Below are 12,582 nucleotides of genomic sequence, written 5' to 3'. Positions count from 1 at the left end.
CTTGCTGGAAATCCTTGCTGTGTGGCACTTATTACTGAGCACAATTAGTATTTCTTGTGATATATATGACATGAATGAAAACAAATTATTTAAGGAGTGGTTCTAGGGCAGTCCAATGAAATCCCAAAGAACTCTAGGCACAACACTGCCTATATTGCACCAAACAAATCTAAGGTGACAACACAGCAGCGCGAGACCGGTTGGGAGCCCGCTGGGTGCTGCAGGTACTGCATTTCGGCAGGGGACAGACTTATAGGATCATAGAATCGTTTGAGTTCAGAGGGTCCCTTAAAGGTCATCTGTTCCAACTCCCCTGCGCTGAACAGGTACACTTACAGCTAGAGTGAGTCTGCCCAGACTGCCTTTGAATGTCCCCAAGGATGCAGAATCCACCACCTCTCTGGGCAGCCTGTTCCAGTGCCTCACCACTCTCATTGCAAAACATGTTTTCCTTGTATCCAGTCTGCACAGCTACAGAGAGGATCCCTCTTTCCCTAACTCATCACGGCCTTGGTCTCCAGCCAAAAAGGCTGTGTCAGACACTCGGCCGGGCACTCAATCAGAGACACTACCTGCAGCAAGAGACTTCGTTTGATTCTGCCATTGTTGAAAAGCAGAGAAATTGGAGAAAAAGCAGTGGAAAGAAACTCTTGCTCCAGCAGTTGCTATCCTCCAAGCAGCCCTTGCGCAGAAGAAAACCATGTGCTGCAAAACAGGACCGATGCTCTGCAGCTGCAACCTGCAGCCAGCCCGACGGCTGTGGGTTGTGCCCAGGACTGGGCTTTAGCCTGCAGACTGTTTCTGTTTGCCCACTTGCAGCAGTTGTATATAAAGCACAATTCCTCTGTTTTTTTTTCATTCTATTTCTGTTCTTTTTCATTACGGATAAATTAACATGAAAGGAGCTGATGGGGCTAATTAGTTCCAAGCAGGGAATTGCTCTCCATTAATTTCTCTGCTTGGAACTCTTTGTTAACCGGTCAGATTGTTCCATTTTTTGCAGCTTATATTTTAAAACCTCTTCATTCATAGCACCTAATCCTTTATTTCTTCTTGTTTTTCTATTTGATCCTGTAGGGAAAACATAATTCCACATAATTGGGGCATGGAAATTATACATGGTTACAAGAGAGGTTTAGCCTTTAATGGAAATGTATTCAACAAACAGTAGCCATAGGAAAATCTGCAGAGATACATGAAAAGTGAGTTTAGAAACAGAATGCAGTCAGCTGGACATAATGCTAGGAACTAACTCACCCAGATGCTTTCTCCCAGACTTGTGCAGAGCAGGGAATAACTGCAATTTGTATGGCAAGCTGAAAACGGGAGACAGTGCTTGAGGAGTAAGATGCTCCTCCATCCAAGTCATAGAATCATAGAATGGTTTAAGTTGTAGGGGACCTTAAAGCCCATACAAGTTCCAACCCCTGCTGTGGGCAGGGTTGCCAGCCACCAGATCAGCCTCCCCAGGAGCCCATCCAACCTGGCCTTGAATGCCTCCAGGTCATCCGAAGTTGTGTCATTGAACACTTCCCAAGGACTTTCCCTTGTGTCCCACAGCTTCAAGCATGACCATGCAGATGGGCATCAGAGATTGGGCTCCCATTCATAGGTGGGGATTTGAAGCAAGGTTTGCTCACTAACTAGAGATATTAAACAGTTTGAGCAAGTGGTAGATACAACTTTTTAATATGCTTACTGCCAAGAGTTGAATCTTTACTCTGATGGAAGAATAACTTACCTCGTTTCTTAGGAAGATGGAGCTCCAGCTCTTCCTGGGTTCCATTATTCACACCACTGAGTCCAGTGCTGTCAGCAGGATGTAGAAGGTGAATAGGAAAATTGTGAAAATTTAAAGGAAAACAAAAACCAAAAGAAAAAAAAAGATTTTTTACTTCCTTGTTGTCATTCTGAATCTTGGACAACGTTCTCTTGGTTGCATGTCCCCAGTGACTGCATAACCATGCTCAAGATGAGTAAATGATACTAAGGTACGTAAATGCTGATGGATGTTGAACACTCATGCTGGAAATGAAATCCAGCTTTTGTGGCTCATTTATCTCATTTCTCAATCTTTTTTTTGCTAGGCAGGTTTGAGCCTAGTTTGTGTGGAAACCTCAAGGGGAAGCCAGGGTTAGTTCTCAGTCAGCAGAGCGCTTTTTCAGAAGCTCCCACATACATCCTTTAAAAATGAGGAAACAGCAGAACTGTGAGCTGGGAAGTAAATCCTTGGTCTCTTCCCAAGCAGTCTGGCTGTATTAGGATGCCATATCCTTCAGGTTTGTTCTGATAATCTGTTGGCAGATGACTCTAACACAGACCAATCCAAAAATGAGTTAAAAAATCCAGCGTATTGAAAGCTTGTTCATCTCTGTAGGCAAAACAACCACCTCTACCTTCCGTTCTGAATAAATTCAGATGTTAACTGAAGAGGCCTGGCATTTTTCCAGCGCACAGTAATTCTATTCTGCTTGCCTGAAATTCTCCTTTTAACATAGTTCTGATGAAATGCTTGTCATCTTCCCACTGCCCGCAGTGGTTGCAAAGTGCTGCAGGAGCAGTAGTGCTCATGGCAGCAGCGAGGAAAGGGATTTCTTTAGAGGCAGTGATCAAGATTCCAAAAACATCCTCCACTGGCACGGGTCCGTTTCCCTTGATGAAACCTGGAATTCTCACAGACATAGCATCGACGGGGCTGAATGAAGCCAGCACAGGTGGTTTTGAACATCCCAATGCTACGCCAACGCATTCTACATTAGTATGCCGCTGCCGTTTAGATTATTAGTAAAGACAGAAGGAAAAAGCGAAGCTGGAACTCTAAAAATCAATGTAATTAAATGTGAACGGTGAGGATAGATGATCACTTTATTTCCACCATGACGGTTTCCTTCAAAGCCATATTTTGCCTAATGTTTTTCTGGAACAGAAGTGGCTTGAAATCTCCTGTGAAAGTGAAGGAGAAAAGAGATGAAATCAAAAATGCTCCTTGTATTTCAAGCAGTGTTTTGGTACACCTGTTTGGCAAGTGCTATAAATACTTATTTCAAGATTGAGAGGTTTCTTTTAGAAACTTATCCCCTTTACTGCTCCAAAACAGCAGCAAAACCCAGCACTTCCCTGCCCATATACAATGCATTACTAACTGAATCCAGCCTGAGAAATCCAATGGAATGTCTGTGTCTTTTGAACATCCCAATCTCTCATTCTGAGATGGAAAATGGACCCCCTTCCCCTAAACAGTAACAGCAGTCACTTTTTTTTCACTACATTAATTAGGTACCTCAAAAACCTCCAACAAAGTAAGAAACATCATTAAATACAAACTTCATACCACAAATTCGTAATCGTTTTTGGAGTGGCAATTTGGGGTCATGTTCATCATCTGTCCATAAAGCAATGGCAAGTGGAGCTGATGCCCCAGTGAAAGGTGAACTTAAGAAATTAACTAACTGACAGTATCTTATGCATCAAAAGACTGAGGACCTTCTGCAGATAGAATAAAAAATATATATTCTCCAAATGATTTAAGAAGCTGACAAATATGGAGAGGTTTATTAATCACTGTGGTCTAACCGCATTTAACGGGAAGAAGCAAGGGAGTTTTGCTAACACAAGAAACAGGACCCAAAGGTGGCAGAATCTTTTGAAGATCGTGGAAGGATCTACACTCTGTTTCAGAGGATGGGGACGCACTTAGAAATTCTTGGACAATGACCCACTTCTGTTCCTACCCAGTATCTAGAATAGGTACAGACAAATCCATGTTAAAGTAAGCTAATCTGTTTAATACAAGGTAGAACTTCTTTGTGATGCAGAGCTGGAAGAAGTCCTGATTTACTGTTCAGATACGTTAATACTTTCACATCATTCTGAATATCTGAATCACACACTGAAAAAATGCAACTGTGCCGCTTCTATGAACTCATTTGCATGCAGGTAGTGCAAATAGAAGAAAAAATGTTGCTTTCTCCCAGATTTTTAATAGAACGATGTTTCTCCCAAGAAATCTTCAGTCTGACACCTAAAACACCTAATCAAATGGGATTTAGAAATTCATTTCCTTTTGAATGTCCCACATGCAAAATTGTCGGGACATTTATTGTAGGCTTTTCAGGGCAGAAACCTTTGGCACCTGCTCTGTCCATAAGCTGCTATCTCCTCTGGCTGCCCCATGTCATCCTGCACCCTTCCTCACCCTGCTCCCAACCTGAGAGCAGCAGGAGACCCAAAGCCCCTGTTCCAGTTTGGTTGCTGGCACTGGTTAATAGCCAAGCAAACAAGTATTCAATGGGAATTGTGAAAATGGACAAATATAAAGTTCAGATTTTGTAAAAGCAGTTTCTCCCTCCAAATCCAAGGAGTCATTGATTTCTTGCTCATGTTTTGACCAAGGCTGAGCTAAATAGGTGAAAGAAGGGGAGAAAAAGTTCAAATCTCATCTTTGGAGCTGCGTCAGGTAAGTGCTTTATGGCTCACCTCAAGTTGATCGTGAGACAATTCCTGAATGTAAAAGCCATGTAATAAGGACTGACAAATGTTAGGAGTCTGTCAGAGCACATTCTCCTGATAAGAAATAGCTCTTCTTTTCCTTTGCTACAAGTGTGGTTCTGAGTGCTCCCTGTCCTTGAACTCAGTATTCCCTGAAATCCCACGTAACTATTCACATTAATAAAGTGTTAGGGTGTTTACCTAGAAAGGTTGGCTCTGCTGATTTCAGCACTTAAAAGGGGAAACGGCTCCGTTGTTTTAACAACGTCAACACTTACCACCTCGGTTTATTTTGTTATCCCATTAAACTTCTGTTCAAAATCAAACAGGAAGCAATTAAGGTGAGTTCACTACAAAGCAGTCCTCGAAATACATAGCTGGATCCCCAGTGCAGAACAGAGGTCATGCCCCTAAAACATCATTAAGCTTATTTGGAAAGAATGCAGAGCCCATGCACTGGGCTCGTGTGAAAAAAAAGTGGCCCCGCTTTACCTTCAGAAAGCAGAGATCATGGATGGGCAAGATGGACATGATCACCATCACCTTCGTTGGGGCACACAGCCAAGTAGGCAAAGCACCAAGAACACTGGTTTCATCTCCTGGAACTAAAAGGAGTGGGGGAGATAAAAGAAGCCAAACTCCCCACTGAGCTTCGAACTACAATTTCCTCTCACCTAAACCCACTTTCAACTTTTCTCAGGTCACTGCTATGATGACAAGGAGAGGGATGTCATGGAAACAAGCATCTAATGGCAACAGTGGAAAACAAAGGAAAGTCTTTACACAGGATTTAGCTAATTATATTTTGGGCAAATATTTATTTATCTAAAAACAAAATAAAAATCATTTTTAAAAGAAAAATGTATTTAAATAAAAAACAAAACTGTGAAATGTTATGGCACACAAGTTCAAGACAAGTATAAATCCAGTTGCCACAACTGTTGTGTATTAATGTTGCACATTTTTCTATAAAGACTTTATTAAAGGTATTTACATGGCAAGAAGATGTGTAAATATATACAGCAATCTGGGGACAACTCTTTTTGGAATTCTCATAAGAAAAAAATGCCTTAAATACAAAATTTTAAAAGAAAAAAAGTTGAAGAGTTCGTCCCCAAGCATGAAGAATGTCCCATCATCCCTTATGCCCAAAGTATCAATTATGAGGCAGTTTTGAGGTTCTGGCCAAACCGTTTGGAGATTCAGCCAAGGTTGTGTAGTCTCAAGTTAAGCCGCACAGCATGCAGTTGCAATAGTTCCATACTCGATGGACTGGTGTAGTTCATAAGTGATATTAGAAACACTAATATTTTACCATAGTTTCAGTCTAGTTTGGGGTATTCTAAGTGATGTCCAAGAGTTCCTATGCACGAGAGTTCCTTAGCTGCTCAAGTTTGTGTTTCAACTGTTCCCTCCTCCGCCTCAACTGCTCTTTCTCTGCGATCAGTCTGTGCTCGTCCGATTGGATGGACAGAACGTACTCTGTGGCTTTTTTCAGGATGACAACCTTGGGCGCCTTCTCGTTGTTGGCCACCTCGGGTATCTGGTCGCGCAGGGCAAAGAAGCTCAGCTTCAGCTCATTCCTTCGCTGGCGCTCCAAGACATTGTGCGTTCGCCTCTTGTCGTTCTCCTCTGAGTCTGACGTGCGGGGACTGGAGCACTTTCGGTTGTTGCTGATCTGTTTGAGGACCCTGCCACTGTCCAACTTTAGCCTCTTGGCGGCTGGGTATTCCACCTTGGTGGAGGGAGGAGCAGCGTAGTTGTGCTGGTGGATGTTGACATGACACCGCTTGAGAACCAGCGGACTGTGGTGGGGCTTACTGTGCTCCTCTGATGCTTCTGTGCTGGACTCTGTGCTGGATTCAGACTCGTTTGTTTCAGCTAATGTAACGACATCAATTTCCTCATCTTCCTCTTGTTCTTCTTCTGCATGGGAAAAAAATAGTATCATGAGCTGATCTGTGCAAAAACTCTCAAGACAGCCTGACAAGGGGTTACTCCAAGCCACGGAGCAAGAAACCCATTGACAAACCTACTTTAAAACCACCCGACTCTGCAAGACTCCCCATTCCCTACCCAAGAGCCCTTCCCTTAAGGAAACAAGGTTTCAAGGACTGCCCTCGGAACTCTGGCTCCCGATTTCAAAAGTTGCACAGCTCTTGCATAACTCCGAGCGCAGAGATAGCAGCAAAGTTTAACCTCGGCTGTCAGCAGCGCAGCGCAATAAAGCTCCCAGACTCAAGCTGCCCTTAATTAAGGATTTAGAAGGCTTTGGCCACGCCTCAGAAGAAAGCTTACTTAACACACATGTGTATTCAGAGACATTTTCTCAATCTCTCTTGATCTGCTAATTCGTGGAAAATCTAAACAAAAAAAAAAAAACCCTAAAAAAAAAAACCTAAAAACCCGAAGGCTGCAGTGCTTGAGTAGCCACTCGCTTTCAACCCAAATTTTTGAGCGAGCGGAACACGCTGTCAAATACCTAAGGAAGCATTTCTAAAACTTTCCCAGCCCCATTCACTCACTCCTCGCAGCCACTTTCACTGGCACCTCCCCGCCCGCATTCTCCCCGCGGCTCTCGGGCTATAGTTAACTCCTTCCCGACCCGCGGGTGTCACCGGGAAGCGCTCCCTCCGCTCCCGCGCTGGGGACCGGCTCTCAGGCTCTGACCCCGTTACGAAAGTTTTTCCCTCCTTCTTTTTTTTTTTTTTGACTCCTTCTTTCCTCCAAAAGGGTGGAGGGAAAACTGTTTTTCCAGGAAATAAACTCGCAGCGCGCCTCGCTAACGTGGCATTTAACAGAGCGGTGCGCGCAAGGGGGGAGAAGCGGGGTGAGGTCCTGCGCGCAGGGGGAAGGAGGAACGCTCGGGTCCCCAACACGCGTGGGCGCCGCTCACCCGAGTCGCTGCTGGTCGTGGGCGGCGTGTCGTCCCCCAGCAGAGCCGCGGGGCTGGCGCCGGGAGGGGCGGCTCGCGGGGCGCGCTCGCTGAGCGGGTAGGGGAAGACCACCGAGGGGTCGATGCAGTCGGCGGCCGCGGCGCCCAGGTCGTGCAGGTAGAGGCCGGCCGAGGCGGCGGGGCCGGCGGNAAGAAAGAAAGAAAGAAAGAAAATTTCCCCTGCGCGGGGCTCGGTGGGGCCGGGAACGGGCGCGCACCCGCCCGGGCGGCTTCGGGCTGGGCGAGGCGGCAGGGGGAGCAGGAGAAGGAGAAGAAGCGGCAGAAGAAGAAGAAAAGGGTGGGCAGGAGCGGCGGGGCCGGGAGGAAATCAATGGGCAGGCTGTGCCCGGCCGCGCTTTGTTGCTTTGTCGCGGCGCACAAAGGCTGCGGGGCGCGGGGAGCGGCGCGGGGCTCCCGCACCGAGGAGGAGCGAAAGAAGAGGGAAGGAGAGGAAAAAAAAAGAAGAAGAAAACCAGCACTGGCCTTTCCCAAGTGGGTTTTGCCTTCCCTCCCTTCTTCCCCGGCCCCCCTCCCTCCCTCCCTCCCGAAGCCGTGGCCCAATGCTAGCGACGCGCCCCCGAGCATCCAACAAATAAAGGGAAAGATTAAATAGATTACTTTGCCCCGGCAGCTCCAGCAACGTTTGCCTTATAGTCCCTCCAGTTGCTCTTCTTTTTTATCCTCGGCAAGGCAGTAGAATAGATGCGCTAAGGCGGCCGACGGCTCATGCGCCGGCCGCGGGGCCGTGTGGGGCCCGTAGTGCCGGGCCGGGCCGGGCGGGAGGCGGCGGCGGGGCCCCCCTCCCGGCGGGCAGCTTGGTAGGAGGCGAGCTTCTCCGACACCACCTTCTCCAGCTTGGCGGCGGCGGAGAAGCCGCTCCACATGCAGTCCTGGATGATGATGGATTTGACGAAGGATTCGTCGTCCGGGTCGCAGATGAAGCTCTGGTTGACCATGTCCCCCCCCAGCAGCTCCGTCACCATCTCCAGCTGGTCGGCGGTGGAGGGGAAGCAGGAGGCGGCGGCCAGGCTGGAGCGGCGGCTGGGCGAGAGGGGCGGCGTGGGCAGGAGCTCAAACTTCTTCCAGATGTCTTCGGACGGGGCGGGCGGCTGCAGCTCGCTGCCCCGCTGCTGCGCCGCCAGGTAGAAGTTCTCCTCCTCCTCCTCGAAGTAGAAGTAGGGCTGCACAGAGTCGTAGTCGTAATCGTAGTTCTTGCTGGGGAGGCTGGCGCTGAGCGGCATCGCGGCGGCTGCTGCCTGCGGGCGGGAGGGGGACACGGGGGGGCCGGGTGAGCCGCGCTCGGGACCGCGGGGCTCCGCTCCCCCCGGCCCCTGTAGCGGGGGAGATCGCCCCTCGGCGCGCAGCGCTCCCTCCCGGCACCCCGCGCCGTCGGATTGAAAAATTGTTAAAAATACATATATAAAATAATAATAAAAAATAAAATAATAATAATAAAATGCACGACCTCCCCTCACCCCCTCCCCAGCTCGGCGGGGTGACCGGGAGCCGCGACCCCGTCCAGCGAGGGGTCAGCTCCTGGGAACGCCCGGAGCCTCTCCCCGCGGCTCTCCGGAGGGGCTCCGCTCGGGCACAGCTCCCGCAGCCGCCGCGCTCACCCGGTGCACAGCTCCGGCACCGGGAGCCGAGCGGGAAGGGCCGAGAGCTCCCAGCGCAGAGCCGGGCTGCTCCCCAGCCACCCACCTGGCCGTGCACGGAGCTGGGCAAACTTTGCCAAATTTATCATATATACATATATATCCACACACACACATACAGAGAGGCGTATATATGTGCAATAAGCATAACCTGCCCGAGCGTACGCTGGAGAAGCAAATGCTTCTTGCCCTCCTCCACCCCCCCCAAAAAATAAAATTATTTCCAAGCCGAGCGCACGGAGAAGGATGGGGAGCGCCGTGCCCCGGCGCAGCGCCGCGTCCCCCGGGAGGCACCGGCGGTCCCGCGGCCCCGCGCTGTCAGCCCGAGAGCGGCGGATCGAGTGATGGGCAAAGCGGAGCCCCGCGACTCACCGGCTCCTCCAACGCGCCGGCTGCGAGACGGAGCGAGGCAATAATTGCGGGCGGTGCGGGGAACAACAAAATCAGGAAATATGAGATAAAAATACAAAAAGAGCCGCCGGAGAAGACGGGGGAAAAAAAGGAGCCAAAACGCCGGGAGAACGTAGATCTCTTCCTCCCACCACGATGAAAAAAATAATACAGCGGAGAGAGGGATCGCCTTCCCGGCGTGCGGCAGATTGTACGGTCCAAGGCGGCGCGGCGCGCTCCGTCCGGTACAATAGAAGTTTTCCTCCTTTAAAACGCCGGCGAGAGGGCGGGCGGGAGATGCAGCGGGGGCGGGAGCACGAGCAGCGCGGCGGGGCCCCGCGAGTGTGCGCGCTCCCGCCGTGCGCGTCGCCGTCTCCTCCCTCTCGGCTCCGTGCGCGGGGAGGGCGCGCCGCGAGGGGGCGGCCGCGGAGCTCCGAGCCCCCCCCGGGCACTGAGAGCCGGAGCTGGGCGGGCGGGAGGGAGGGAGCGGGGCCGGGGAGAGGCGATGCGGAGGAGCGGTTGGCTTTTTTTTTTTTTTTTTTTTTTTTCAAAAAGGGGGGGGGGGAAAAAAAAAAAAAAAAAAAAAAAAAAAAAGAAGAAGAAGAAAATACTAGCGGGGATGAAAAGGGCGCCTCGCTGCTTCCCTGCTCGCTGTGCCCTTCCTCGCTGCCTCCCTCCTCCTCGCCGCTCCCCCTCTGCCCGCTGCCCCCCGACGGTAGCAGGGGAGCTTCACCCTCCGTGTCCCCCCGTAACGCGGCTGCGGGTGGGGGGCGCCGGCTCCCAGCACAAAGGAGCGTGCGTGGCTTGCGCACCCCCGCCCGTGTCGCTGCTTCGTTATCCCGGAGGATTAAACGGGAGGAGGCTGCGGGGGGAGGGGGGGGCGGCGGCTGCAAGGTGACCCCCGGGGGCTCTGCACCGCCCCCCTGCTCGCTCAGCACCCCCCTACCCAGCGGCTCCTTCCCCACCCCGGGCTCACCCCTTCCCCGCTGCCCATTCCGGACGGCGCGCGGAGCCGAGACCCGACGGGGCGCCCCTCACCGCGGCTGCCCGGCCCCGCGGGACCGCTATCTGCGCCCCTCCCGCCGCAATACCCGCACCTGCGGGCACCCCGCTGAGATATGTGGTTTTATTCTAATTCCAATTTTTAATTTATTTCTTATTTATTTCGTATTTATTTCTTCACCCCCACACCACGCGTAGTTATAAGTATTTGTATGATTTCTAAGCTCAGAAGCGGGGCTGGATGCGGAACGCCGAGAGGGAGGACCCCGCACCCCCCGCCCCATCCATCCCCGGTGCGGTTCCCCGGCCCTGGGGGCGGCTCCTCTTTCCCACGGCCGCCGCTACCGTGGGGCCATCGCGCCCTCTCCCGGCGCCGGATCGCGCCCGCGGGAGCCAGCGCGCAGCCCCGGCCCGGCACCTGCGCGAACCCCTCCCGGCAAAAAAAATAAAATTAAAAAATTTAAAAAAAATCTCCCCCCTCCTCCCATTTTTCTTTTCTTTTTTTTTTTTTTTTTTAGTGGAAATCCGCTGAGCAGCGGAGTGTTTGCAGCCAAGTTCCACTCCGAGCGCAGTTGGCCGCACTTTCTGCCGCTGTTGGGTAGCAAAGAGGGATGGATTCGTGAAAAAAAAAAAAAAAAGAGGGGATCGGCACACTGGAAGCGCTGTGCAGTGCCGAGGTGGGCGCTTCACCCACGGGTATTTTAAAAATCGGGTTTACCCTTGCTCCGAGGTGGCTTAAAATACATCGTGCTATTTTTGAAGGCTACACCACTTTGCAGTGGACTTTGCTGGTGTGACTGGAAATAGCGTGTGGCTGAAGGACTCCACCAGAAAGGTGCCAGGATCTGAATTAATTCAGTTCCACCCAGTGCAGAAGTTTGTAGGGATGCTACCAGAAAGAAGGGGACAGACTCTTTAGCAGGGTCTGTTGTGATAGACACAGGGAAATGGTTTCAACCTAGAACAGGGGAGATTTAGATTGGATGTAACACAATTTTTTACAGTAAGAATGGTGAGGCACAGGAAGGAGTTGCCCAGAGAGGTGGTGGATGCTGTGTCCTTGGAGACATACAAGGTCAGCTGGACCAGACTCTGATCGAGCTGTAGGTGTCCCTGTTCATTGCAGGGAAGTTGGACTAGAGGGTCTTTAGTGGTCCCTTCCAACTCAAACCATCTAACGATTCTTTTATCCATTTAAGAACAGCATCAGAATGACTCAATAGGCAATAATGCTCTCAGAGCTGTAAAAGCTATTTAAATTCAGCTGGAAATAGCAGAAATACTCAAAAAATTACTCCAGTACACATAGGGTTGAGAATCATAATCCTGTGCTGCAATATAATTATAGGCAGAAAAACTAACTGCAGTATCGCAGAGCATTATGACTTGAAGTGAGGAGTACGGAACATAAGCAGGTGGACTCCTAAAATACCTCATGTTCATCTGAATGGAAAAATGAGAGAGGAGGACTGCAAGAAATGTGTTATTGAAACAATAGCCTTCAGAAAATCTTTAAAATGTTCTATAGATTTCTTTCGGTCTCAGACTGAGACTTCCCTTTTTCTTGGAGCGACAGTGTTGAGGTGCCCCAGTGCAGTTCTTACGTGGCAGAAGAAAGACGTTTTGCTATCATAGAATCATAGAATGGCTTGGGTTGGAAGGGACCTCAAGGATCATCAAGTTCCAACCCCCCTGCCACAGGCAGGGTCACAAACCTCCACATCTAATACCAGACCAGGCTGCCCAGGGCCCCATCCAACCTGGCCTTGAACACCTCCAGGGATGGGGCATCCACAACCTCTCTGGGCAGCCTGTTCCAGAGTTCCTGTTGCTCTGATTTTTTATGTCCAAGCCCAGAAAGAACACAGGGAAAGGTGTGAAAACAGTAAGTATAAATCTCCAGTAAAAGCCATTTTGACAAAATAGCTGTTATATGGGAAGAATAAATATGCAACTATAACGTGAAGGAGACAGCGGAGTCAACATGATTGCTTTGATGTCTGGGATTCTCATGACAAATAGGAGGTGGGAGGGTGGAACTGATGAGTGACGGCACATCAGGAACCTGCGAGCAACAGAAATGAAAGCAAAAGTTGAGAGCGAAGTGGGGAT

The 12,582-nt window shown here is 50.1% G+C and overlaps 1 protein-coding gene across 1 annotated transcript; it reads right to left on the bottom strand.

Moving 5' to 3' along the window:
* Positions 5,278–9,741, bottom strand: MYC (MYC proto-oncogene, bHLH transcription factor). The gene is made up of 4 exons (XM_021388395.1): positions 9,451–9,741; positions 8,163–8,679; positions 7,385–7,573; positions 5,278–6,414 (listed from the first exon to the last, which is right to left on the bottom strand). Exons 2-4 carry the CDS (start codon positions 8,662–8,664, stop codon positions 5,852–5,854), a joined length of 1,254 nt encoding a protein of 417 aa, XP_021244070.1. The 5' UTR covers positions 8,665–8,679; positions 9,451–9,741; the 3' UTR covers positions 5,278–5,851.

Source organism: Numida meleagris, chromosome 2, assembly GCF_002078875.1.
Source record: "Numida meleagris isolate 19003 breed g44 Domestic line chromosome 2, NumMel1.0, whole genome shotgun sequence".
Taxonomy (NCBI): Eukaryota; Metazoa; Chordata; class Aves; order Galliformes; family Numididae; genus Numida; species Numida meleagris.
Note: the sequence above shows the minus strand (reverse complement) of the source record. Positions and strands in the feature narration are given on the sequence as shown.